This window comes from Nipponia nippon, unplaced genomic scaffold (genome assembly GCF_047370975.1).
Source record: "Nipponia nippon isolate SJK-2023a ecotype South Korea unplaced genomic scaffold, ASM4737097v1 scaffold_19, whole genome shotgun sequence".
Taxonomy (NCBI): Eukaryota; Metazoa; Chordata; class Aves; order Pelecaniformes; family Threskiornithidae; genus Nipponia; species Nipponia nippon.
Window position 1 is genome coordinate 9,750,763 of NW_028262335.1, and position 25,651 is coordinate 9,776,413.

Sequence of the window (25,651 nt, forward strand, 5' to 3'; positions counted from 1 at the left end):
CTTGTGTTCTTCAAAAAAAAAAGACAAATATGTGGGAATCCTGTAGCAGTCGAGAGGAAACCGTGGTACCAGTAAAGTCAGCTGGCCTAGAAATTGTTTCATGTGTCCTTGGTATGAAAACGCACTGAAGTTTCACAACAAAATGGCAAACATAACGTACTGTGACCTGTTTTCTAACCCTGGGACAAGATTAAATTTGAACTGGTGACAGGTATCAGAATATTTGCCTAAGCAAACACGGTAAAAGTTGTGTTAAGTCTTTTGGAATGTTCAGTCACCCACTTCTGCGTGATTTGCATGATAAAATCTCAAAGAATGGAACAGAAACACTTTTCATATGTAAAGTAACAATCATCAAGTTCTTCCAGAATGTTCTATCTTTATACTGAAATGTTCTGCAGGTTTTTTTGTAAGTTAGGTGGAGTAAAAAAGGCAAATTTACCATCTTTACCGCATCTTAAATGTGGTTTTCTGATTGTGTTCCAAATACATTAAGCTACAATTGTGTTTCCTTAATCCAAACGTTTTGAAATTAACATTGCTTTTACTTGGAGCTCTGTCACTATTGACATCACAGCATTTTATTTACTAGCAGAGAAGTTCTAGTCAGAGGCCGTAAGTCACAGGTTTTTGTCTCTTCATTTCTCCTTCTTGTAAGACCTCCCAAATTCTTCATGACTCTTAAAAGTATTCCTATTTTTTAGTAAACGATTTTCCGTGGTGCAGACTTAGAGGTATTTTAGCTATTTCCTGGCTATTGTCTCTAAATACTTGAGAGATTATTTCCCAGTACCCTACTGCACTGGTACTGAACCTTGTTTTACAGCCCAGCATCCTCCCAGCTCAGTGTTCATCCATCAACAAAATTCTGCCATCTTTGACGTAGGCGCTCTGATCAGTCAATGGCTGTGGAGCATCTTTGACCAAATGCAGAACCCTGAGCATTTCTTATTAAGGCCTTTGGTGAAAATGTTGCTGCCTGCGGCTTCCTGGGAAGCTGAGCAGTTTGGCGAGAGCATGATGGGTGGTCTGCCAGGTAGTTCCCTGGGTGGCAGCTGCTTCCTTCTGGAACGCCTTTCTTCCTTCCGCAAAAAGGGAGTTCCTTCTCCCACTTTTGGACTGGTGTTGAGCTCTTAGTCATGGATTGTCCTGTTTATACTTCTAGATAATAGCTTTCTCTCTGATCTGTGGAGCTTACTTATTTTTCAATGACTTGCAGAAACTCAGTGTCAGCAGTCAGATCTTCAGACATCTTGTAGAGCTCTGGGGTCCTGATTCACTAATATCTCACCTTTGGTACTATTTAAATATTAGTCTGAGTTGTTGGATTTAAGCTATGATATGATATGCATCATCTTGCAGTCCAGAGCAGGAATAACTATGAGAAATATCTGCCTTTTCTGTATTATTGTTGACAGATTTTTACCCTATGAGTATCATAATGGACAATCTGATTATTACAGATGTTTTTATAGCTTGTTATGTTTGTTTTTATCCTAATGTATTTAAACACGTCTGATTACCTGCTGGGAGGTGGGGGTTGATTTTTGTTGTTTGTTTGTTTTGTTTTGTTTGTTTTTTGTTCCCCCCCCCCCACTGCCTCTTACTTCCATTATCTGTTTCCCAAGCTGGTCATGTATAGTTGCTGCTATTTTGAGCGCCTTTCTGGCTTCCATTAATCTTGAATTTCCAGTGTTGTCAATACCACATTAGGAACAAGTGTTTTCTAACTAAATCCACCTCTTTTGAACTGCCCTGATTTATAGGATCCAACCAAGAAAAGATGTATTTTAAATAGAATTTCTGATCACTAGAGATGCACCTTTTCCTGCCACAGGTATAGTTGGCAGCCCGTAGTTTGGCTACAAACCTACTTTGTTTCTTGTTTTTCAGGTCAAAGTAACATCCAGTCAGACTTTGCATGGCATGGAGCAGAAACAGGATTTTCTAGCGTAGTGAGTACTTGCAGAATCAACAGGCTGATGATTTCTAATGACCAAGAATTCAGGAGACACTGCATCCCAAGTAAAAGCAAAAGGGGGTCAGTAATCGCTGAGTAAATTCTGTTTCACCTCTACCTGTTTTATAGGTGGCTTCAGGGAGGAATTTAGGAAAGGCGCATTGCGGAATAACTTAATGTGAGCACTTGGGGATGATGACAAGGAGCATTACCAGGGGGAAGTTCACAACTGGAGTTTTGAAGGAGCTATTTAAAATGATAATATGGGTAGGGATTTGATGATGGTGTTCATGAGAAGACCTTAAATAGGGATCATGTAGCAGAGTATGTTTTTCCCTTTAGCACTCACTGTCTTTGACTTCAATTGTAAACTCTTTTCTCTTTCATCACTTTGCTGGATGTGGACTTTTCAAGCCCCTTTGGCTTTTTTTGCTCCCACAGCTGAATGTAGACCAGAAGTGTCTCTTTTACCAGTTTTTGGTTTGCTGCTTTTCCAGGCCATTTTAATTGAATGGTTCTAGGAAAAGCTAGAAAAGGCCTTGGACTGTCACAGAGTTCCTCTATTTCATCTCCTCGGCCTAAGGCAGGATTTAATAACCCTAACCTTCTCTCAAGCATCCTGGCAGGTGATCTTAAAAGTCTCCAGTGATAGAGACTTTCCTCCTATCTCCCTAAGCAGTTTAAAATTCTTTTTAATAGAAATTTTTGCCCCCTGTCTAACTTATAAATAATAAATAAAATAAATAAAACAACAAGATTTCATTAATTGTACAGGAGCACTCAGGTTTTGACATGGGCAGCAGAGGGAGAGTGCTAGGAACTTGACTGCTGTAGCTTCATTTTGTGTTCCGGTGCAACCCACCAGATGAAAGAGGGCACGATTAAGGTTATGTGTAGTTTGCTGCAATAATGACCCCCCTGCTCACCTCTTGGCCCCTTGATTTTCTTTAAGGTTCTGTACCCTGAAGAATTCTCATTTTTTCTGACGTGTTTTCCTGATCTTTGCTCATGCTGATTTCATGAATGAAAATTTATTTCCTGTCTCCAGTGAGGATTGTTAGTAAAACTGGTTACAGAAATACAGATGGGAGAAAGACAGGAAAGGGACTAAATTAGACCCAGACAATACACAGATAAATGATGTGCAGATGAGGGTCATATTTCACAGCAGGGCATACAGTAATGATTTACCTTGGAAGGAATAATGCCTTAAAAACCACAGGAGAAAGTGTATTTACTATTACTATTTAAAATTATGCCCCAAAGGCAGCGCAGTGAACGCCAATTATTTTGTCCAAACTCTAAGTATCTGTCCATTTGGTACTTTTTCTTGCGGTGTAGCCTGGGATCAGTGTGATCCAGAAATAGGAGTCTGGGAAAGCCACTATCCAGAAGATGCTTTAAGTCACTTTCAAGCTGTGAGGGAAAGAGGGCAAGTGCCAGTACCTGTCCAGAGGAAGGGATGAGTGAGTCAGATTTTCTGGCTGTGGATTGGATCAGTGGTGGTGAACTTATGGGTGGGCAGAAACAGGCACTCCGGTGTAGAGTGCAGGGCAAGAACTGTTTAGAATGGAATTGTGTGTCAAATGCATTTATTCAGAGCCAGGCCCTTCTTACACAGTAGCCAATCTATTACAAATACAGATTTCTCTGGTAACCTCATGTTCTCTGATTTCTTTGAATGCTATGATACGATTAGTTTCTTGTGATCTAGGTGCCTGCAGTACACTGAAGAGTTGCTTCTGCAGCAGAAGTAATTACTTCTCATTAAGCCTAAAAAATGAGTTACAAAGTCCATCAAGTTGTACCTACCTACTGGCCATGTTCATTGCAACCAAAACCCTCTGTGCTATGGTCTGTTGATGCACAAGATTCACATCCACAGGCCCACAGTCAGTCCCACTCTGCTCCAGGGTGATCAATAAGTGCCAATTTAACGGCGTCTTTTCCACTTGCCTCTTGGCTAAAGGAAAGCAATAGTATAATGTTCAGTGATGCAGCAGATGTTTCAAAGTCCTCATCAACGAGGAGATTACCCTGTTAACAAAATTAGGCATATTATGGAATTTCAGAAATGCAAAAAGGAATGTCTGAGCTAGGTTTGAATCAGCTAAGAAAGTTTTGGGATTAAACCACATAGGGGAGGCCTCCTATGATACTGGCTTTTGAGCAGTTTTATGGTATTTTATTTGTCTGATGCCTGTTCTGTCCCTAAAACACTAGTGCAAGGGGCAGATCAGGACAGAAAATAGAATTGGATGATGCACGTGGTTTGCTGTAGAGGAATCATTTAGCTTTGCATTGCTTACTTGCCTCCTGTCTTCTGATTTACCATGACCTGCAAGGGAACATTCCTCTACCACATCCAAGGCATTCAGGCAGAGCTAATTGAGCCATTAAATTATCAGGTGATGGAAGTAAAAATCTCGTCCATACAGTGGCTGGATTTAGCAATCTGACTCCTTTTAGTTTGACTTACTATTATGTAATGTGTGTGCTGCTGCATAGGTGCACGCTCTGTGCAAAACAAAGGTAAGCAGCTGTTCTGACGTACACTTTATCTGATATGAAGAAGGTGACAGTTGGGGTTTCTGAGGATAAACTGTGAATGTGGACAGTCTGTTTAATGGCACTTCCCTTTCCAACTCTTCCTTTCTTGCAAGTCTCCTGTCAGGAGTTTGTAGCTGTGGCTGAGCTAACAAACACGTGAAAAAACCTTTCTTTCCAGTTGGGTGCATTTCACCTCTAAGTATTCATCAAGGACTGCGCAAAGCTAGGCAGTGTCCAAGTGCTGGTGGGTTTATACAGAATTTCGAAGGGAAGCAAATTCCATTTTGGTGAAGAATAACAAAGATGATGATCTGGCTGAAGCTCCATTTGGTATGACAAGCAGAGGCAATCTAAGATGCATGTGTTTTGCGAGAACATCGTAGCGATGTGACATTTGTCTATGCCAGCTGTCCAGCTCGGCAGTTCTGGGAATGATGTTTGTAATAAAAGCATGTCAGAATTCTAGCTCCCTCTTTCTGTACAGAACTACTGCTACAGAGATTGTTGTTTTAGCTGCAAGATCAGTAATTGCTGTCCACAGCAATGCTGTTGTTATTAAACAGGTAGAGGACAGGGCATTAGAAATGCTGTTGCAACCGAAAACAGGGAAACCTGAAACCCTAGAATGGCAGACTGAAAAGGATGCAACGTGCTCTCCAGGACAAACTTCTGCAGTGAGGTTAGACGAGGGTGTAATGGAGGAAATGCTGCTGCTGGGTAGATCTGCTTTGCTCCCATGGCAGGAGTTCCGTGTCTTGGTCTGATCACATAATCTCAGGCTGTATTAGAATAGAGTGGGGAGAGAGAGAGTCTCATTTGGCTTCGTAGAAAGGCTTGATTTCAAATTAAAGAGGATGTTGCAAAAGGTCACGAACATTGACTCTGCAAGTTAAGATAGGTTGTTTCCTTCCCTTTTGTTGACCGTACAGAAGGTCTTAAAAGAGTTCACATGTTTCTGCCGTATTGAAATTCTCAAGGGAAGGTAACTGTGAGGGGATGTCCAGACTCAGTGTGGTCCAGTATGCCTTAAAGCTGAGGGAGACATTAGCCCTGGTCATCTCTTCTGTTGGGGAGAATGTATAGTATGTGCGAAGTTCCCAGGACCAATATTATAATAAGACTATGTGCTCCTGTATCTGTGAGCTGAGTGTCCAGGTGTTACTGTTACTATCATCCATGGAAAGTAAAGGGCAGGGCCTGTCTGAGGTTCATGGACTAGATTTGGTGGCAACATTTCTCCTTAGGCAAATGGGTGGCTTGAGAAGCTGTGCAAAGGTAGGTAACAAGTTAATCTGCAGGAAGACACTTGTATCAAACCTGTTTTTCTCCTATCCAACTTGCCCAGAAACAAAAGATAGTGACAAAAATCTACTTTATGTTGTATAAATCTCAAATATTAATTTTCATCTCTGTCCTTTATGGCTGTTCTTTAGCTGCAAAATCTGATCTCTGTATCACACGGTGAAGACGTTTATTTGATACTTGAAATTTAAATGAGCCCACATTCCAGTATCTTAGGATGTCCACTTTATTTTTGATCAAAAAGTTCTCCCATTTTATTATCTCCATGTAGCCTGGTCACATAAGCAAGTCTCCTAGTGCACTTGGATTTTTAATTAAAAAAAAAAGGGGGGGGGGAGTTGGAAGCATTTGTCGCTTGGGCACGGGAAGGTTGTCCAGCATTTTGGCCAATATGAAAAGGAGAGCCAGGAGACTATGGTCTGTTTGAAGAAATTGGTTTGTGGTTATTATGTCCTTCTTTCTGACCATAAGACCTCAGAAGGAGATATTTTTGACTTTTCAAGAGATGGTAAATTGGCTTAGTGTGGAGTGAATGTGATTTAGCTCTGTCCCCACTGTCTTTGAGAAGAGATTGGTTAGATAGGTGCAAAACTCTCTTCCTTATAGCTGTAAAGGACCATTAGTCTCGTGGACTGAGCTCTCATATAGCAAAAACATCTTCCACCCATGTTCTCTCATCCTCTGGTGATCTCTGTTTGACTAATGCACATATTCCACAGAAGCATGCATGTCTACTGTTTCCCTCGGTAGCTTATTGCAATGGTTGATCTCTTTTAACTCTGAAAACCATGTATTTTACTTGTAATTTGAAGTTGCTTAGCTTCAAATTTTCAGCCCTTGGTTGGACCAACTGCTTTAGAAGCCCTTGCTCTGTGCCTTATTCAGGAATTTAACAGAGAGAGTTCTTTAATTAGATTATTGCAAAATGTTTTCCAGCTTGTCAGTCACTTCTGCCATTCTTCACCCTGAGTTTTTCAATGCTATCTTTCAGTGTGGACCCCAGAGCTAGACTGAGGCACCAGTGTCCTTTTCATCTGTACCATGCCTAGAAGGGAAAATACTCCCTGCTGGTTAAGGTATTCCAGGGCTTCGATCAGACCCCTTCTGGGGAACGCCTCTGTGTGGCTCAGCCTCAGAAGAGAGGAACCAGTTACTCATTTACTGATTCCTACGTGTTCAGTCTTCAAACATAAAGCTGACCTAGAAGTTGCACTAAACTTTCATGTAGAATCAAACCCATGGATTCTCAGGAAGCTCTGCTAGTCCTACACCCAAAGAGCTGATAATATTACTGAGAAACTGAATAACTGTGTACCTGCAGAAATCACTTATTCCTCATGGGAGAGGGAAAAAAAAAAATAAGTAGAGAAGTCAAACTAACAGCAAGCCTGTTTTTACTCTACCAGGCAGGAGATTAATTAGATTACTGTGAGGCCTGACCTCCAATTTTGTATCCAAAGGTCATCGCTCTTGTTGGAGAGATCAATCAATACATCCGTGTATCAGGCTCAACACAAATGCCATCCAAACAGTGTACAGGGAACCTTTGTGTACTATTTGCCCTAACAGATAGTTAGTCTGGGTTACTCTTTGCTACCTGTTCCATTTCTCTTGCTCAAGAGCATTAGCAAATGTTTATTTGACAGAATGTTCTGTTCCTCTCCTTTTATTTGTTCTTTTGTTTTTTTTTTTCCTCCCCTCTCGTTAGAAAATGCAGGCTAACCCCAGAGCAACTCCAGGCTGCAAACATCATGTTGCAGGCTGGACTGCAGTCAGAGGAGTTCCTTTACTGCTGATGGGGGAGAGTGCAAAACTGTCTTGAGAATGATCTGATCTGCCAAACCACTGAAAGGGCCTTTAACCAAAGGGTAAGAAATCAGAAGAAAGGAGATGCTTATAGCACTTCGACTTACCTGAAAACACTCAACAAATTGAATACCCAGGTGAATAGTCTATTTAGACCCGTAAAAGCAAAAAGTAGGCTTGTGAATAGCAGCAACCAAGTGTCCACTAATAGCCCCTGTTGGAAACAGGACTACTATCTGATCTAGTATGGCTGCCTTCCTGTTGTTTTAGCAGGAGGTTGTGTTTGAAAGATTTTACTAAAAGATCTCCAAAGGCCTCCATGCTAGTTCCACAGGCATTGCTTTCCAGTATACTGATTAATCAATTCTCTTCAAATGCTATTCATACACTGCATTGAAAGTGTGGAGCACTGTACAAGTCCATATCATTCCTCTGTGTGTATATGATGCAGAGCAAGTGGTAGTTATCAATGCTGGTTAACACTTGAAAGTGACAGAAATCCCGGTTGCTAGTGATGGAAGGGGAGTGGGAGATGATAGGCTAGCAAATGACTTAAATAAACGTTTGTTTGTTTTGGGCATGGTGGGGTGCTGGAATACTGCTGTCAGAGATGGACATTTAGGAGGGAAACAAAATAAGGATAAGATGCTAAAAACCCTTATCCCTCTGACCATGCTTCAGGGAAAGGTAAATTGTACTCATCACCCAGCAAATGTTCTCAAATTTAGTTCCCATAGGAGAATTTGCTGAGCCATGTACACTTGTCAAATCAGGATGCACAGCCCCTGTTTGTTTCTGCGCTCTCCGGAAGTCTGCCCGTGGCTGTACTCTGGTGCTTTGAGGGTTGCTTTGGTGTTCTAGGCAGACAGAAGCCCTGAAAGAGGCTGCCAAGCTCCAAGACTGGCATAGGAGTGTCCTTTTTCTGTTACTTCATCTCTGCCCTTTTCTCTGCCTCAGTGGATGTGAGAGGCAAGGAAGGCTGTCAGAGTGGCTTTGGGGCCATCCAGGAATATTAAAGCCCCTGTTTGCAGCTGTTTACACTGAGTGGCCATACCGCACCCCAGCATCTTGTCTGTCTCCATAAGGTAACTGATTGTTTGGGATGGCACGTAGACATCCGTATAGTCTCTGCCTTGTTGCCAGACACTTTCAGGCAGAAAGGGGATGACAGCCCCTGCCTCTCCTGTCTGACTGGCACGCTGTATGGATGGAAGAGGCTAAATTAAAAACAGAAGTAGACTTTCTGGTTTTTCTTGATAACTGGTATAAAGGAGAAAAGGGAGCAGTCTGTGCACTGCAATTAACATCGAGTGCTATTGCAACTTATCCTGTAAGGCGATATAGATACAATCTCAGCAGAAAATTGAATGCTGCACTGAGTCAGAAACATAGAGCAATGCTGGGTTTTGAAGAAAGTAATTAGCCCTAAGGACCCGGTGGTTTCTCATTTCCCCTGTGGTAAACACAGGGAAGTGGGGCAGTACTTCCCATAGGCTTCCAAAGTCAATTTAGATAAGGTACAGAGCCAATTTATAAAACAAAGTTTTAATGAATGTTTAGCAAGAGGGAGGCACACCTCCGGTCTTCCTGCAGTGCCCACCACGTACCACTCGATGCCATGCTGTTTTTCTTTCGTGAGCTCCGAGTACCCTGCCTCTGTCCAGGCACTGCTGAGGCAGCCCAAGCCCCTGCCCTGCCAGTGCAGCTGGTAGAGAATGTAGCCTGGTGCAGCACCGCTTTGGTACCCTTCGCCACCTCTCTCACCAGGGGTGATGCTGCATGACGGACCTGCCAGGGTCACCATTCGCCACACTTCCCTGTAGCCGGGTGCTGTGGCCTGCCCTCTGCATGGTGCCTCACCCGACCACCTCTTACTGTCAGCCCTTGGTACAGCAGTGGCCCAGCTCTTCCTTGTGTTGCCCTGCACTTGGCCTTCACAAAAGCAGTGATTTGAGGTTTTCCAAAACTCACTGATCATGTGAGTTCTGCTTTCCTTCTCCAACAGAAGATCATAAGTGTACTGAGTCACAGAAATAAGACACCTGGTAGCCAAGAAAACTTTGATCTTACTAATGACAGGACATACTGGCTGAAAGCTGCAGCTCACAATTAATACGAGAAGCAAGGAATTGACCTGTTCAGGTAACATAGCAGGGATGACAGTAATCTCTATTTATGCTCTGTCTTTAAACGAAAATTGAGTTTAGTTCTAAAATATATGTAGCCCGTGTCTGCTCTGGGTGACCGCAAGTTCCTGCATCCAGGATTCTCACTCCTGCTTTCCTGATGTACTACTTGTCACCTTTCTGTGGTTTGTCACATCCAGAAAAAAACCTGCAGGATCTTTGGGGCATAATCACGTCCTTGTCTCTTGTGAAATGCATACTCCACTTGAGGCATTGCAGCGAAATGAAATACTGTACTTCAGTGAGTTTGCCACACTGCTTTATGTGTTGCTGTATGTTCCTGTACCTCTTTCCCCAAAGCTGCACCCAACAGCGATACTTAGCACCAATATCTTGCATGGTAAATATCTTATATGCCTGCAGTTAACACTTTTGTTCAGGATTTGTCCAGAAGTGGTCAATGTAGCCTAGCACATGTGTTGCCTCAGAAGAGAGTTTTTCCTCAGCCTTTTTTGCATTCAGTTGCTGGAAAACCATAAGATGATAAAGATCTTCTGAAATATAATTATTTCCCTGGTTCTGTATCTTAAAGTGTTGGTTGCAGGAGCTGGTTAGGAAGTAAACGCAAAACTCGTCATTTGGACTCTTTAAACTGTTTGTAGACTGTAGCCTTCTGATATCAAGTGTATTCTCAGTCTTCTGGATTCTCTAAGTGCCCTCTAGTGACTAATTCTCTGAACTGTGTTGGGTTTTCATTGTCGGAGAGAGACCAGCCATTGAATGTGTGGTTGTCTGGTGAGGGCAGGAGCTAGGTAAATGTCCTCGTGTTATTTTGAGGGCAGCACTAGTTTGTCCTGCAGAAGCAAATAGAAATGCACATTGAGCAGTCACTGCACAAAGCTCAAGAAAGCAAACGACTAAATGCATGCACATTGCTATTGTGGAAATAGCATGTCTGAACCGAAACATGAGTCAAGTGAAGTGCAAACCAGTGGAAGAAAAACTATTGGGCTGTCACTGCACAACACTTGAATGGTTTCAGTGAAGTATTAGTGAAATTTTCCTGAATAATTATCCTCTAAGGTTTGAGAAGGGGCCACGGTGCTCTGGTTTTCATTTGATCCAGCAACTGTAGACTAGGCTGATAGATTACTGATGTTTCATTTATATCGTGACAGCATTCCAGTTTTTCTAAAACCAAATTGGTTCTTTACTAAAGACTTTGCTTGCTTAAAAAAAAATTTCACCTGTTTTACAAAACAGTTTGAACTATGGCCCAAGACTATGTCCTGCTTTGTGTGTTTGTTGGTAGTGGGGGCATTTCTGCCTCTTGTATTATGACAGATCTACGCGCCATGTTGTGCATTGTAGCTGCCTGGCACACTTGTCAGTGGGTATCTTGAAGATACTTCTTAGCGGATTGTTTCAGGAGCATGGCCTCACCTTGCACCTGAAAAGAATAGGGTAGATTTGCTCTGTTCCCAGAAAGGATGGGAGCAGTAACAAACTCCTTTTGTACTTTATTATATCCACACAAGTGCAGACTTACAAAGTGCAGACAGCAGTTGTCAGAACGTGCATACTTGTTTCTTTAAAAATTCATGTTCTTACCTTGTATAGTAGTTCACTATGTTGAATTTATTTTCTCCATGAATTGACGGCTCAATTTTAATGCAAATGGATCAGTGCTGTTACCATTGCTGTTCATTCTGCAGCAAAATACTGGGGTTTGTTTCTGGTGGTGTTTTGGGTGTGGTTTTTTTTGGGTTTTTTTTTCTTCTTTTAAGTAAAAATTCAAGTGCCTTTATAAATGCAATGACAATATGCTAAGGGCCAGATATGGAGGTGGTGTGCAAATTGGCATATATGAGACTTCTTTATGTTCTTACATTGTATTAGCCTCCCACCAACTTCCTTACGCCTACTCAGTTAACACGTAAGGGATGCTAGGGTGGTGTAATTTACGTGGTAAGCTCCTCTTACTGTACAAGCATTAAGAATGTATAATTGAAATGCACCTCACCTTGTTTGAACTTCCTTCTTCTGTCTTACTCTGTAGTTGCACTATGTTCAGTACCATAGGCCATATTGGCATGACTGGGCATTTACAGAACTATAAATTTACTTCTTCAACTGATACTATAATTGTTGTGGAAAGCAGAGTTCCTTTTGGATTTAGCAATGAAGCAAAAGCTCTCGTGTACCTGGAATACATGTACAGGAAGCATTCAAGGGAAGAGGGCAAACTGGTATCAGCTCTAGAAATGACCTGGAGAAGTGGATTGCGGGAGGAGCAAGGACAGTTGGGATTTAGAGAGCGCTTCAGTCTGTATGATGAACGCCTGGTGTCCATCTAGGTAACTCCAGTGGTAACCAGAGATAGGACACGAGGAAATGGAATGAAGCTGAGTCAGGGGAAATTAAACTTGGACATTAGGAAAAGGTTCTTCACTGAGAGGGTGGTCGGTCACTGCAACAGGCTCCCCAGGGAAGTGGCCACGGCACCAAGCCTGTCAGAGTTCAAGGAGTATCTGGACAATGCTCTTAGTTATATGGTTTAGTTTTAGGTAGTCCTGTGAGGAGCAGGGAGTTGGACTCGATGATCCTAATGGGTCCCTTCCAACTTGAGATATATGATTCTACCTCCTGTGATTTTTGTCATTGGCAGAACTAATTTTAAATAAGCGCAAGACTGTCATGAATTTGCCATTGAAGAAACGTCTTGGTCCCTGGTTTGCAAACTCATCACCTTTACAAATAAGCCTAGAGCTGAGCTGACACCTGTTTTAATTACTCTAGTGCAAAAGAATGATAGCACCAAGAAAACTGCAACATTGCCCTAAGAAAGTTAATCAATAATGTGACTTTTTGTTAACTGCACTGGACAGAATGATGAATATACTACGTAAAAAGAAGACTTGCAGCAAGCTTTCTGGGGGATTACAGGAATATTTGGAGCATTGAACTTGCTTGGAAAAAGGACTGTATTTTAGAGATGAGCCTGATGCGCAGTAGCAAGTGTACAGGGCTTTACTCATAGCTTCTTAAGTAATCACAGTGCTTTCCAGTTCTCAGGAAAAAAAGTCTTAGGGAATAGAATAGAATAGAATAGAATAGAATAGAATAGAATAGAATAGAATAGAATAGAATAGAATAGAATAGTCCAGTTCAAAGGGACCTAGAACTACCATCTAGTCCAACTGTATGACAACTTCAGGGCTGACCAAAAGTTAAAGCGTACTATTAAGGGCATTGTTCAAATGCCTCTTAAACAGTGACAGGCATGGGGCATCAACCACCTCTTTTCTTCCCCCCCCCCCCCCCAAAGTACTGTGAAAAATCAGTGGGCTGGTTTTGTGCATATGGAAATATCTAGAGTCATGCCTGTGTACAAGAGGAGGCGATGCAGATGCTGATGCCTTGTTTTCTGGACATGAGCTGAGATCTTTGTATCTCACTTCTCTGCTGGAAGAGTTCCTGACTGTAGCTTTTTGAAAGTGTGCTTTTGCTAAAATACAAAGACTGCCTAAGTAGAATGGGAAGATGCAACAGACTGGGACACAGTGGTTTCAGAGGCAGAAGCCAAACAAAGAAGTTGTTGTAAAAAGCCGCATAAGCCGAGTGGTTGTTTCTCCTCTAATCCTTTCTGAACACCAAAATTTCTTGGGCAATTTTATTTATATCAGGTTAATGTCTTGAATCCATGGCACTAAATCCTATGCAGCTTGAAAGAACCTTAGAAAGTCACTGTATAGTGTATATAATATGTATATATGTATACCTCTCTCTCTCTCTCTCTCTCTCTCTCAAAAACTACAAATGCACAAAGTATTGAAAAGTGTATGTGCTGTATAATATCACTGGCAATGAGTTTGCCAAATCAGCTACGGTACTGAGGCCTAGCGCAGCAGAGCTGACAGTCAAATACTCTTTCAATGAGAGCTAAACATTGGCAACAAATGGGTAAGAGATCTCAACTTTTTCATAAATTCTGAGTGCTTTCTTTAATCTAACCTTTCTGCTTAATAAATAACTAATGAGGAGTGGCACCCCAACCCCACCACCACGCTCTGCCCTGGCCTCTGCAACCTTGAATCTCATTCTCCCAAAGAAGGCAAAGGCTTTTTTGTTTTTCCTTTTGAAAGACTTTAGTGCGTGGACAATAATTAACTTGTCACTTCAATGCGGAGTAGGAAAAGAAGGATATTTAGTTCTTACTGTATTATTGCCAGGTTGGGGTGGTCAAAAATGACAGATTAAGCTAGACCACTTATTTCTCCTAAGGAGCAAGAAATATGCAGTGTTGCATTCTGGGCACAGGGAAGCTTTAGTCTTTTCCATGCTATGGAAAGGGAAGTTGTCCAGTATGTGACAGCATCACTGACTTGGAAATTGTGCAAACTGACTTGAGATAGGCTTGGCAATTATTCTTCTGTAACCTACGCTGCTCAGGATTTTCCTCACCTACTGCCCTGCCACCCCATCTCCTTATTCGTGGAGCTTAGGAGGGGACAAATTGAAGTTCTCCAAACTAAGCAGCTTTTCCCCCCTTTAAATGAAGTGAATTCTGCTAAATTAGAAAAGAAAGAAAAAGGTCACTTCATTTGAGAGCCTTTCCCCCGCCTTTTGTCTTCAGAAGGGAATACAGTTTCTGAGGTTTTCTTACAATATTGGCAAGGCAGCCCTTTTGTGTCAAGGGCAACCAAGCTGTACCGCTATCACAAGCTTGTATGGTTTGTTCTGAGGAGCTCTCCGCGGCCGCGCTCATGATCTCCCACAGAAATACAGCAGTGCGGAACGTGGGTGTTCATGGCCCTTGTGAAGGAAGAGGGGTCTTGTGTGATCTCTGCCAGCATAGTTTTTCCTTGACTTCTTTGCTTGTGTAAGAGCAGGCTGGCTGCTGTTCTGTAGGAAGTGGAGGATAGCTTGTGGAGGGCATGCGCAGGACCCTCTGCAGACGTAACTTGGTAACTAATCAGGCCTCTCCCTCTTTGGGTCATTGAGAGTAGATTAACCTTTGCTCCAGGATTCATGTGGCCTTCGGGCGTTCTGAAGCAGCAGCCCCCGAGCACAGCTCAGCTTTCACAGCGTGTCTGTTTGGTACAGACTTTGTATCTCCCCGAAAAAGAATCAACTCATGCTTGGAAAAGAAGCTACCAGTTCCAGGTGGATCACTGAATGACATCGCAGAGCCACTGAACGTAACTGAAAGATGTTTTAAAATTAATATTAAGATGAAAGAAGAAAAAGGAACACCCAACATCACACAACCGAAACACTGTTCTTCAAGAGTGAGAACAACATACTCTCTGTTGGTGGCTTGCACAGAATTTTACTCGGCTGGAGCTAATGTTTACGTTGGAGAAAAGGATTATGAGGATAGTGAGAGGTTTCCAAGAAACAGAGGAACGGTCCTGATCTGAGCGAGGCAAATAATGAGGTCTGCTGGCAAATGAAACAGCGAGCCTAACATGAAGCTGTAAATGAGCAGAGATGAATATGCTGTCAGAAGCTGCTTTGTGGAAAGACTTAACAAAAGAGTTCAATGAATGCAAAACATCTTGCACCCAGAGGAGGTAGGAGGCTACAGCGCAGATTCATGGCAATAGGTATTCATCACCCAAACTCACTCTTTTGAACGCTGTTGGGTTAAATTAGTACAAAGTAAATAAGTATCTTTACATTTCAACAACAATTTATGTGTAAGCTCACAGAGGAGAGGAGATTTGTGGTTTCTGTTCTGTCTAAAGCCCAAAGGATCCTGATAGATGAATGCACAGCAGGAATTGCTTTTGTTCTCTCCATTGTTGTTACCCTGGGAAGGAGTAGAGTGCCTTGTCCCACCGTCCCAAGTGGACAAACTGTGCTAAATGGTTTAAGAGTCAATCCTTGTAAGTTCTGAGCAGACAATTTTATTTAATTGAACATGGAATAAACATGAGTTTAATGTCGCAAACATGTTCACAGGGAACAAATGATCGTATACGATGGCCGTGACTGCCTGCCGGCATTAATAATATAACCCACTCTCTATGCCCAGCTGGAACAAAAAGTCATCCTCAATGACAAGGAATGGGGCTCTTAAATGTCCCGTTCACCTGCTCAGTGTTTGCAGAGTTCTGTAACACATAGATGGTGGGTGGGAGCAAGGCTGGCAGGAGCACAGGCTGTTGCGCCATGTTTTCATTTGTGGTCACTGAAGGGATGGTTGACTCTGGGGCTTGAGCAAAGAAGGCAGCAAACAGTTGTGCGTGGTCCGACAGCCATAGTCTCACAGCCCATTTAGCTGTCCCTGAGCGCTAGAAGCTGGGTGGGCAGTAGTTGGTGCTACTACAACTACTGCTGATTGTAATGGCTCCTCCCAACAAGAGCTGTCTCTTGCCCCACCTGTCTAATCCCTTTGGCAGGTAGCAGACCTGCCTGCTCATGTTCCCTTACCAGCTGTGGCACCTGGCTGGACCTTCCCCTATTCCTGCCCTTCATCCTTAGGGTTGCAAATCTCCATATTTTTTTTGCCTTTGCTGCTCAGAAGCATGAAGGATCTTTCCAGTAGCTATGGCATTGGAGGCATGTAAATAAAAGGGATGCCATCAGCCCATGGTTTTGAATGAGAACGTGATTGTTTTCTTCCAGAGCCACAGCAATGGTTTTAATTGATTCATTAAGAATGTGGATTCTAAAACCAGTTTGTTCTCTCAGTGGGCAGCAAATGGAGCAGTGGCTGCTGTATTGTGGATGAGACCTCTGGCAGGAGGAGACGCAGCATGCCGCTGTGGCAACAGCTGTCTGGCATCAGCACTGAGAAGTGGTGTGTGGAAAGGCTGGGTTGATGTAGGCTCTGGAAGTCCCATATCTGGGGACCTGAAAGGAAAAGCTCAGCACAGACAAGTGAGGGACATCTCAGTATTAAAATTGCCTCAAATTTGCCAGAAGGACTGGGGATAGAATGTATGTCAAATGAGGAACCTGCAGCATCTTTGATAGAAGCCTGCAACAGCGTCTGGCGTGGCAGCAAAAGAACACGTGTTGTTTGGGGCAAATAGGTGTATTTTGGGATGATTTCATTACTCAAAGATGTCTATGACATCAGACTGATGCTCCCATCTGTGTTTAGTTTATCTGCATGAGCATTTTGACATGAACAAAGGAGGAAGTGAAAAGGTGAACTGGATCAAATAGCTGAGAGCAACAGTGCCAGTGCTTGACAAGTTTCTTGCTCACTTTTACCTAGCCTGGTAGAATTAGGCATGTATCTTAGGCTCAGTTTGGGAACAGCATGCTTACACAGGGCCCTGTCTTTGAAAGCAGTAAAGGGAAAAATTTTGCTGTGACTGTTGACCTCCTGATTGGGATGTGGTTTTGAGGCAGAACATTTGTGAGGGTAGGTGAGGAACCCAGCCCCACTTTCACTTAGACCAGTACAAACCCCCTTCTGCCCTGTGAATGTCATTGTGCTGTGAGTGAATAACCCTTGGTGTTGTAAATAGGTCCTTTACACTGCTGTAGGATTACGTAAACACTGATGAATGATACTTGACCAATACAATGGCCAAACTGACATAAGAAAATTGAAGAACACTGATCAGGTGACAGGGAATCCATGGTGATGAGAATGTTCAGTGGTCTCTTGGGCCTGTCCTTGTGTTCTGCAAGATTACCCTGATTTCTCACAATTCCTTGTTGGGCTTTATATGAACCTGCGCACTAGCTGAACCCCACCTGCTTCGAACAGTGCTCTTTGGCATCTTTTTCAGATGTTGTGGTTGCACTACCTACCACATAAATGAGAGCTCGTTTTCTACAGACCTTCCTACCTTTTATTCCTACTGTGACTAGTGATCTATGTATCTCTGCTCCAGCTAAAAATCTTACTGTCACGATCCACTGCCCCTGCGATTCCAGTGCCGCTATGGGATAAGTCTGTGGAAATGGCGGTACGGCAGCTTGCACCTGTCTGGGGCGAGCATCGCTAGGGAAAGCGGGCGCTGCTAGCAACAAGGCAGTGGGGCCGCGGTAGGTAATCTGAAGTGAGAGCGGTGACTTCTCTCTGCGCTGGGCGCCTGACTAACCCCTGCCTCCGCCTGGAGGGCTCTTCCGGCGCTGCCGGGACTGTGCCGGGGGAAGGCCCGTGGGAGCAGAGCACGCTGGCGCGTTCGTGCCTGCTGCCGGCAAAGCTCCGGAGGGGCGGGGGGCCGCGCGCTGCAAAGCGCGGCTGCGGGGCAGGGACAGCGCCAGCGCCCTCCCGCCGCCCGCTCCTGCGGCGGCAGAGGCGGCCGCGACCGCCCTTCGGGGCGGTGCGGGGGGCGGCCGCTTCAGCCGGCGAATCGCGGGGGGCCGGCGCGCGGGACGACGTCACCGGGGCGCGGGGTGGGGCCGGGCGCCGCTGGAGGTAAGGCTGCCGGGGGGTGAGCGGCGGGGGTCGCTGCGGGCTGGCGGCTCGGGGCGCGCGGTGGGCCCGGGGCGGCGGCCCCGCCTCGGGGCGGTTGCGCGGCGCGCGCAGCGCGGCTGCTTTTCGGCTGCCGTGAGCGTTTGGGAGGCGGCGGCCCTCGCGACGGGTCGGGATCGGCCTTTCCCCGCGGCGTTGATGCCTGTGGTGTGTTTGGAGCCCTCGGTACGCACCACGGAAGCATCGGGACCAAATTCTGCCAAAGAAGGAAAAACCCACTTTCGGCGTAGAGGTGTCCAGGAGGAACGGTGACGGCCGGTCCCTGCCCGCCACGCACGTTGGCTGTGCACGCACGTTTGACTGTGCAGATAGCAGGCGGCAGAGCCAGCATCTCCAGGGCCCTGCAGATTGAGATGCACAGTTGTTGGCATAACAAATGTCGAGTGCCAAAAATCACAAATAACTATTGATAGTGAAAGCTAACAGCTGCGCAGTTCTTTTCCACACTGAAGGAGAGGTTTCCTGCTTTGAGGCCGGTGCGATCACCAGCTAGATTCACCTGAGGACAGGCTTAAGTCTTTTGAAGATGACCTCTGATGAATAATTAATAAGTTGAGGAAAATGGGTGATGGGGAATATAGGATCAGCTCATGCTTTTATGCTGACTTTCTGCTGGACTAGTGACACGCTGTCAGTAACAGCCTTTCGTTCCAAGTAATTGCAGATCACCACGTGTATTTTTGAGCCATGCAGAGGGGATCTTTCCTTCTGTCACTAAAATATGGCCGCTTACAACTCGCGATACAATCTCTTTGCAATGTGCAGTACAGAATAGGAAGATAAAGGAGGATCTAGTATGAAATGTAACTAATAGATGAATATAGAGAGATCAACGCCCTGGGTGCAAATGGCAAGGTGTATCAGTGGTGAAGGGAAATGCTAGCACAACTGTATTGTCATGTTTCTGTGAGAGGGTCGTTAGACCTTCCGTTATGAATCTGATTTGGCTTCCGTTATGTCTTTTTTCTGGTATCTCTCTCCTAATTTTTAACAAATTCTCATCGTGAGGGAATTACTTTGACCTGAAGAGTGATAAAGGTACTCCTGTAAAGTAAGTAGTCCGCTTATGAAAGACATGGGTCATAAGAAGTTTTCAGTAATTTGTGAAAACAGTGTTAAGGGGAACACCGGTGCAGGCATCTTCACAAAGTCTCCATATGCTTCTCCTTCTATTGGTCTATCTAGGGGACTTTGTGTCTAATGAACTTTCCTAATAAAATGTAGGTTGCTGTTGGTGCCTTGTGAGATGGGGGTTGTTAAGGCGCATAGTTACAATTATGAATCTCTTGTTCTTCTCTCTTATGTGGTAGACAGTCTGAAGAGGAGCAGTCTTGAGGAAACCTGTGATACAATGTTAGCAATAATTCAGTAGATGTCTTCTCTCTCCCACCCTTCCTCCTCCCCCTCAGGCTCCAAATACAGTCAAGTTACCCCAACTGCAGTCTTCTGTGAGGTGCTTGGCATTCAATTTTGCATTGTGCAGTGTCTCTTTTTGGACACTTGTGTGGCACTGGGGATCGTTCTGTGTAGGGCATCATCCCACCATACTTAACAACTGTTGTATCAGCATGATAGTAAATGTGGGTTTACGGAGTTCTGCCTTTGATAATAGTTGGGGATACGCAGCAAAGAGTGGTGTCGCGTAGACTGAGGGCTACGGGAAGAAAGACTGGTGCGTGAAGCGTGCCGGAGGAGGTAGCAGAAAATGGGAGATTTGTGGGAGTTCTTTACAGCCAAAGTAGCAGAACAGCTGGAAGTCTTTTCCCTGGGGGAAACTGTAAACAAAAAAGTTTTGCTTACTAGTGTGCAGCTGTGAGGGTTTTCCTGAAGAGGTGTGGGGTGATGTGGAGCTATCCTTGTGCAGCAGCAGCCTTTGGTCCATGGGCGTGAAAGCATAAGGAAAAGGTCAGACTCCACTTACGCGCTGTTTCAATTTCTGGCAACAAGAGGCAAGAAATCACATGTGGTTCGTTAATTCAGCAGATCTGTCGGCATCTATCCTGAGATGCTATTTTGGAACTCATTTGGCTGTTTTACACACCACAGTATGCACGTTTTGGCTACTGGAGCGATTCTGATGTGACCCAAGGAGGCTGTTCAGCACTTGAATGCCATTAATCTCTGAGAGAGAAGTACAGTGCTGAGGGTGGCTGTTGGGGTATGGATCTTCTTCTCAGGAATTAGTTTGAAACTTCAATTCCTGCACTGAAAAATAATATCAACTTCTAGTTCCAAGCATATTTATTGTTAGCTGACCTCATCCAGGTGTTCAGCTTGTATAGTCTGAACTTCAAAAACACATTCTTTGGGTGGTCTGGTAAGGTCTTATGGAAATAGAACCAGCAAGAAGCAGACAGTCAGACCCTGTCCTTGCAACAGAGTGTCTCTGCTGAATTCAGGAACGTATATAGGAAGAAAACCAAACTCGATCACTGTGAAAAAAGTTTTGCATTAAGCTTTGGCCTCAGCACAGGCAGCAGGAATGATGGGATCAGTATTGAAAGGTGATTTCACATTGCAGTAGGGGGTCCGAGTCTGCAGCCAAGCCACAGCTTTGCTTTATTGTAAACTTAGACTGAGGTCATGATTCATCTTAATTTAGCTCGAGTGAATTGCAGATAAATGTAAACCTATTGCTGTTATGGGAACTCCTGGGAAGTGTGACATGTCTGAATGCTAATTGTTTTAAGGATTTCAATCTTAATCCCCAATGACGGTAGGCAACCCCTAGGTAACCAAGATAGGATCTCTGTTGTCTCATTTGTGCAAAGATGGAGGAGACGTGCCCTTAAAACATATATGCCTCATGTTAAGAGATGGAGAGAAAAGGTTGTAGCTAATACGAAGGCTGCACTCAGTGTGTGAAATGTTGAGAAATAGCTTGAACTTCAGTAAATGAAATTAAGCAAAGTTTTTCTTATTCAGCTGTTTTATTCTGAGCTATTTTTCTTCCAGACGCCTACTCATGATGATTCCACCATCTGCAACAACCCCTGTCAGCGATGCTGCACTCTTGCCAAGCGTGGCTTCTCAGGAAATCTGGAGGTCACAAGTTTCAGGCTATTCTGGATCTATCACGCGGCACATAAGTCATCGGGCTAACAATTTCAAGAGACATCCGAAAAGGAGAAAACACATCCGCCCTTCGCCACCACCACCACCAAATACTCCATGTCCTATTGATTTGATTGACTTTGGGGATCTTCAGCCTCAGAGGTCTTTCCTAGAACTCCTGTTTAATGGGTGCGTTCTCTTTGGGCTCGAGTTCAGCTATGCCATGGAAACAGCCTATGTTACCCCTGTGCTTCTTCAGATGGGGCTCCCAGACCAACTGTATGGAATGGTGTGGTTCATCAGCCCTATATTAGGTAACTTTTCTTTACGCTATTTCTTCCCTCTTGTTTTTTTCCACTACACGGGGTTATATGTTTTTGTTTTCTCTACCTCAGCTGTTCGTAAGTATTTTCTGTGTGCTCTTGAGGTTAAGAAGCACTAGCCATAATTTTAGACAACCAAATGGAGAGTAATTCTTGCTGTGTCTTGCCTGAAATGGGCCTGGTGTGACCAAAAGGTCTGTTCTTTTAATGGCTTCTCAACCTCTTACATCTTGTGAAAGCGTAAGCTTTGGTTACTCCATTCCTATATTTAAAAACTAGCAAAAGAGGATCAGTGTATCTGTTTATGTCCCTATGAAAAAAAAGCATATAGAGATAGTTCCCAAGGGTGTATGAAAAAAGTAGGGTGGGATTGCCTTCTCCTGTTTAACTTTCTGAAACAAACGAGGTGTTCTAGTAAATGAAAGACCGTCGACCACTACTGTTACGGGCATTGGATTACTTGCCCTAGCATGGAGGCGGGGCTGGGAGCATATCCATTACTATGGGAAGAACCATAGGATGGGCTATAACCACTTGGAAACTTTGTTCTGCCTGTTCTTGTACTTGTGGGATGTGCTTCAGAAGAAGAGAATAGATAGGCCCCTACTCACAGGCTGGCCCAGAGTAGTACAGGCACCTTTCTAACTCACATGTTTGCTTCTTGCTATCTTCTAAGCTAATTCTGCAGGGGATCTTACATCTAAGATAGGGTAAATGAAATAGCTGGTAAGGAACAGAGTCCTTTAGAATTTAAAACTGTTGTACTGTTACTCTTCATCTGATGTCAAACTCTGCTGTATTAATGATGCAGAGTGAACTGCCAGGACAGTGAGCAGCCACACGTTGCGTTATTCAGTCCCTGACCTGGGATATGCCAGGAAGCACACTGTGCGTGCATCTGGGTGACTAGTACCAACTGGGGATGTCACTATGCCGTGGTGTCCTGCCTTTAATTGCCTTTTAAGCTACCTGTTTTAATTCCCCTGTGAAACAGGCTTGTAGAAAAATGCTGCTTATTGGTAATTCCTTTTTTCTAGGGTTTTTGTTACAGCCTTTGCTGGGGGCCTGGAGTGACAGATGCACATCAAGATTTGGGAGGAGAAGACCTTTCATTCTGGTCTTAGCAGTAGGTGCGTCTTTCAGAAACAATGGGTATAACACTTGTAAAGTAGAAACATTGCGCATCTCTCTTCTGTGACATCCCCTGTGGCACTAGGCTGAACAAAATGTCTCTGAAATGTTGGGTATTGCGGGTCTGAAGAAGGTGGTGAGTGGTGCCGAGGTGACGCTTTGGCAGCCGGACATCCATGCATAAAAGCTTCTCTTGTCAGAGTCTGAAGAGATGGTGTTTTGAGGGTCAAGAATGTTTTTCTCTGGCCAAAACCAACTCCAGACATTTGTAAGCTTGAACAGTGGAAAAGGATTATGTATGTTCTATAAGCCACGCTCATTCCCCAGACTGTGGTGATCTGAACAAGAGCAATAGTGCTTGCCGCAAGCCTGTGCAGGTAGTATAATGCTTTTAGACCACGGAGCGATGTAGGTTTTTTTGCTTGCAAGCAGTTGATTGATTGATTTTTGATTTGGTTTTATTCCCAGGAGCGTTGCTTGGGCTCTCGCTTATGTTGAATGGCAAAGATATAGGGAGTGCCTTGTCTGACACTGCAAATAATCACAAATGGGGGATCGTTCTTACAGTCTGTGGTGTTGTCCTCATGGACTTCAGCGCAGATTCAGCAGACAATCCCAGTCATGCCTACATGATGGATGTATGCAGCCCAGTGGATCAAGACAGGGGCCTCAACATCCACGCTTTGTTAGCAGGTATGCTTTCTTAGTGCTTCCTGGGTGATGTGAACCCTAAGTAAAAAAGGGCTGCTGTGAGAAAGCAGAGTGTAAATCACTGGTCTTTTTCTCTGTAAGCACAATAACCGAATACCTGGAGAGGCAGCACTAATTAACTCTGAAAACAAATTTCTGCTTACTGCAAAAGGCTTTTGTAACTACCAAAAGTCAAACAAGACACAGTCTCGAGTTGCTCATCTGAAGGTCCCTCACATCATTTATAACACCTACAGAAACAAAATTATTTCTCGAGACAGGAGGTTTGGCCTCCTGCAGGTGTGGAAAATGCCTTTTTCAGTCGTTGGGGAGGGGAAAGCGCATACTGGGCGCTATGATCCCTCATTGCTGTCATCTTCAATTGCTGTACTGCCCTAGTCTAGTTTTCCTCTCCATCAGGAGACAGTTTCACACTCTTGAATGTGTTTGTAAGAAAGAAAGGGTACTGTCATAAGAGTTTCACCATGTGGATGGAGTTAGAGAGGTATCCAGTGCCCTCAGAACCAACGTGTTCATCGGTAGTAATGCAGTGGCAGTTTTGTGCGCTGTCAACACGTTGCTGTGTAATGAGCTTGCTACACTTCTGAAGTGATTAGGTCTGTCTTGGACGCAGTTAGATCTGCATTCCTCTAACTGAGTGAGGAAAATGGATTTTCACTTACTTTCAGGAAAACAGTCTTAGCTGACTGATTGCAGAGCCTTGCCACGAGGCTGGTGGACGCTTCTGTTTTACGGACTGAAATAGCTGAAGGTAAAGTGGTTTGTTCTTGGCAAAGAAAGAACTACCATTTTTAATTATTTGTATCATTACTTTTACAGCACTGACCTTTTCCCTCTTTTTGTACCATGTTTGTACATCCAGACTGTCCTTGTGGCATGGATAACTGTGTTTATTACTGCATTTGAATTGAAAAGGGGTTGAGTAGTAAAACAGAAGTAACACGTCGGATTCTACTCACAAATCATTAGACAAATGGTGCTGTGTTGTTACTGACTTCCAGGATTGGCTAGGGAAGATAATCTCGGCTCTGTTTTTCCACCAGGTCTTGGAGGTGGCTTTGGTTATGTTGTTGGAGGAATACACTGGGATAAAACCAGTTTTGGAAAAGCTGTGGGAGGGCAACTTCGTGTCATCTATGTCTTCACCTCGGTTATACTGACTATTACTACTGTGCTGACTCTAATTAGCATTCCAGAAAGACCCTTAAGGTCCTTTAGCAGGAAGAAAAAGGTGATGAAGAGTCCAAGTCTTCCTCTTCCTCCTTCTCCACCTCTCTTCTTTGAGGAGGGGGTAAATGAAAACTTTGCTTCTCATAACTCAGCTCACTTATATGCAAGTTTTACGAGTCCTGTTTCCCCCCTCAGCCCACTCACACCCAAATATGGCAGTTTTGTCAGCAGAGACAATTCTTTGACGGGAATTAATGAGTTTGCATCATCATTTGGAACTTCAAATATTGACAGTGTGCTTATAGACTGTTTTACAGGCGGGCACAGTAGTTCCTTAGCACTTCCAGCTAGCTTGCCCAGGCAGGCTGTCAGTGTCAGCTTTCCTCGGGTGCCTGATGGCTGTTACCAAGGAGAAAATGGAGTTCTGGAGCAAGGGGAGAGCAGCATAACGCCGGGGCCTGACGGCGAGGCACTGAGGGTGGGCTCACTGGATGCGATAAAGCCACGGTCATCAGGGATCCTGAAAAGACCTCAGACCTTGGCCATTCCAGATATCGTAACAGGACACTGTCCAGAAAATAGCAGAAGAAGAAACGTAACCTTCAGCCAACAGGTAAGGGCAGAAAATCAATGATATGATCATGTAAAGCTGAGCATTCATTTTAATCTCTTCATGTAGTTTTAAATGTGTGGTACACAAAGTCATCCTTAAAGACTGCTCATGACAGTTTGTTCATAAAAGTCATTATGGGAACAGCATACCTGCTGTGACTTTATTGGTAAAATAGTGGGTAGGATGTGAATTATGACTGGCAGTCTCTTGACTGTCTTTGTTAAGATGGCAGAAATGGGAGTGTTCCACTCTCACTGGGCCATGTTTGAAAGTTAGGTCGGTATTTTTAGCCCTGCTTCACTACCCAGGGAGCTACCACATGAGAGCAGAAAAAGACACATTTTTATTCAGCCTGTATCTTTCCTTTCCACAGAAATACCTGCAAGGTAGGGCCAGGGATAGGATTCTCCCATGAGCTTCTCCTTACGGCAGTCATTACGTCTGGTTCTGTCAGGGAGG

At 44.0% G+C, this 25,651-nt stretch overlaps 1 protein-coding gene across 7 annotated transcripts in view; it reads left to right on the top strand.

Annotated features, from left to right (window-relative positions):
* Positions 1-25,651, top strand: part of SLC45A1 (solute carrier family 45 member 1) — a 73,755-nt gene that overhangs the window by 39,232 nt on the left and 8,872 nt on the right. For 3 of the 7 annotated variants that reach the window (XM_087755055.1, XM_087755056.1, XM_087755057.1), the window contains exons 1-5: positions 14,801-15,320; positions 21,146-21,558; positions 22,605-22,697; positions 23,167-23,391; positions 24,453-25,192. In XM_087755055.1, the coding sequence (XP_087611181.1) occupies positions 15,238-15,320; positions 21,146-21,558; positions 22,605-22,697; positions 23,167-23,391; positions 24,453-25,192 (1,554 nt within the window). In that variant the 5' untranslated portion in view covers positions 14,801-15,237. Of the gene's footprint in view, positions 1-1,893; positions 2,042-14,800; positions 15,354-18,094; positions 18,134-21,145; positions 21,559-22,604; positions 22,698-23,166; positions 23,392-24,452; positions 25,193-25,651 lie in introns of those variants that run through there. The other 4 variants (XM_087755052.1, XM_087755054.1, XM_087755053.1 and 1 more) reach the window with 4 other exon arrangements.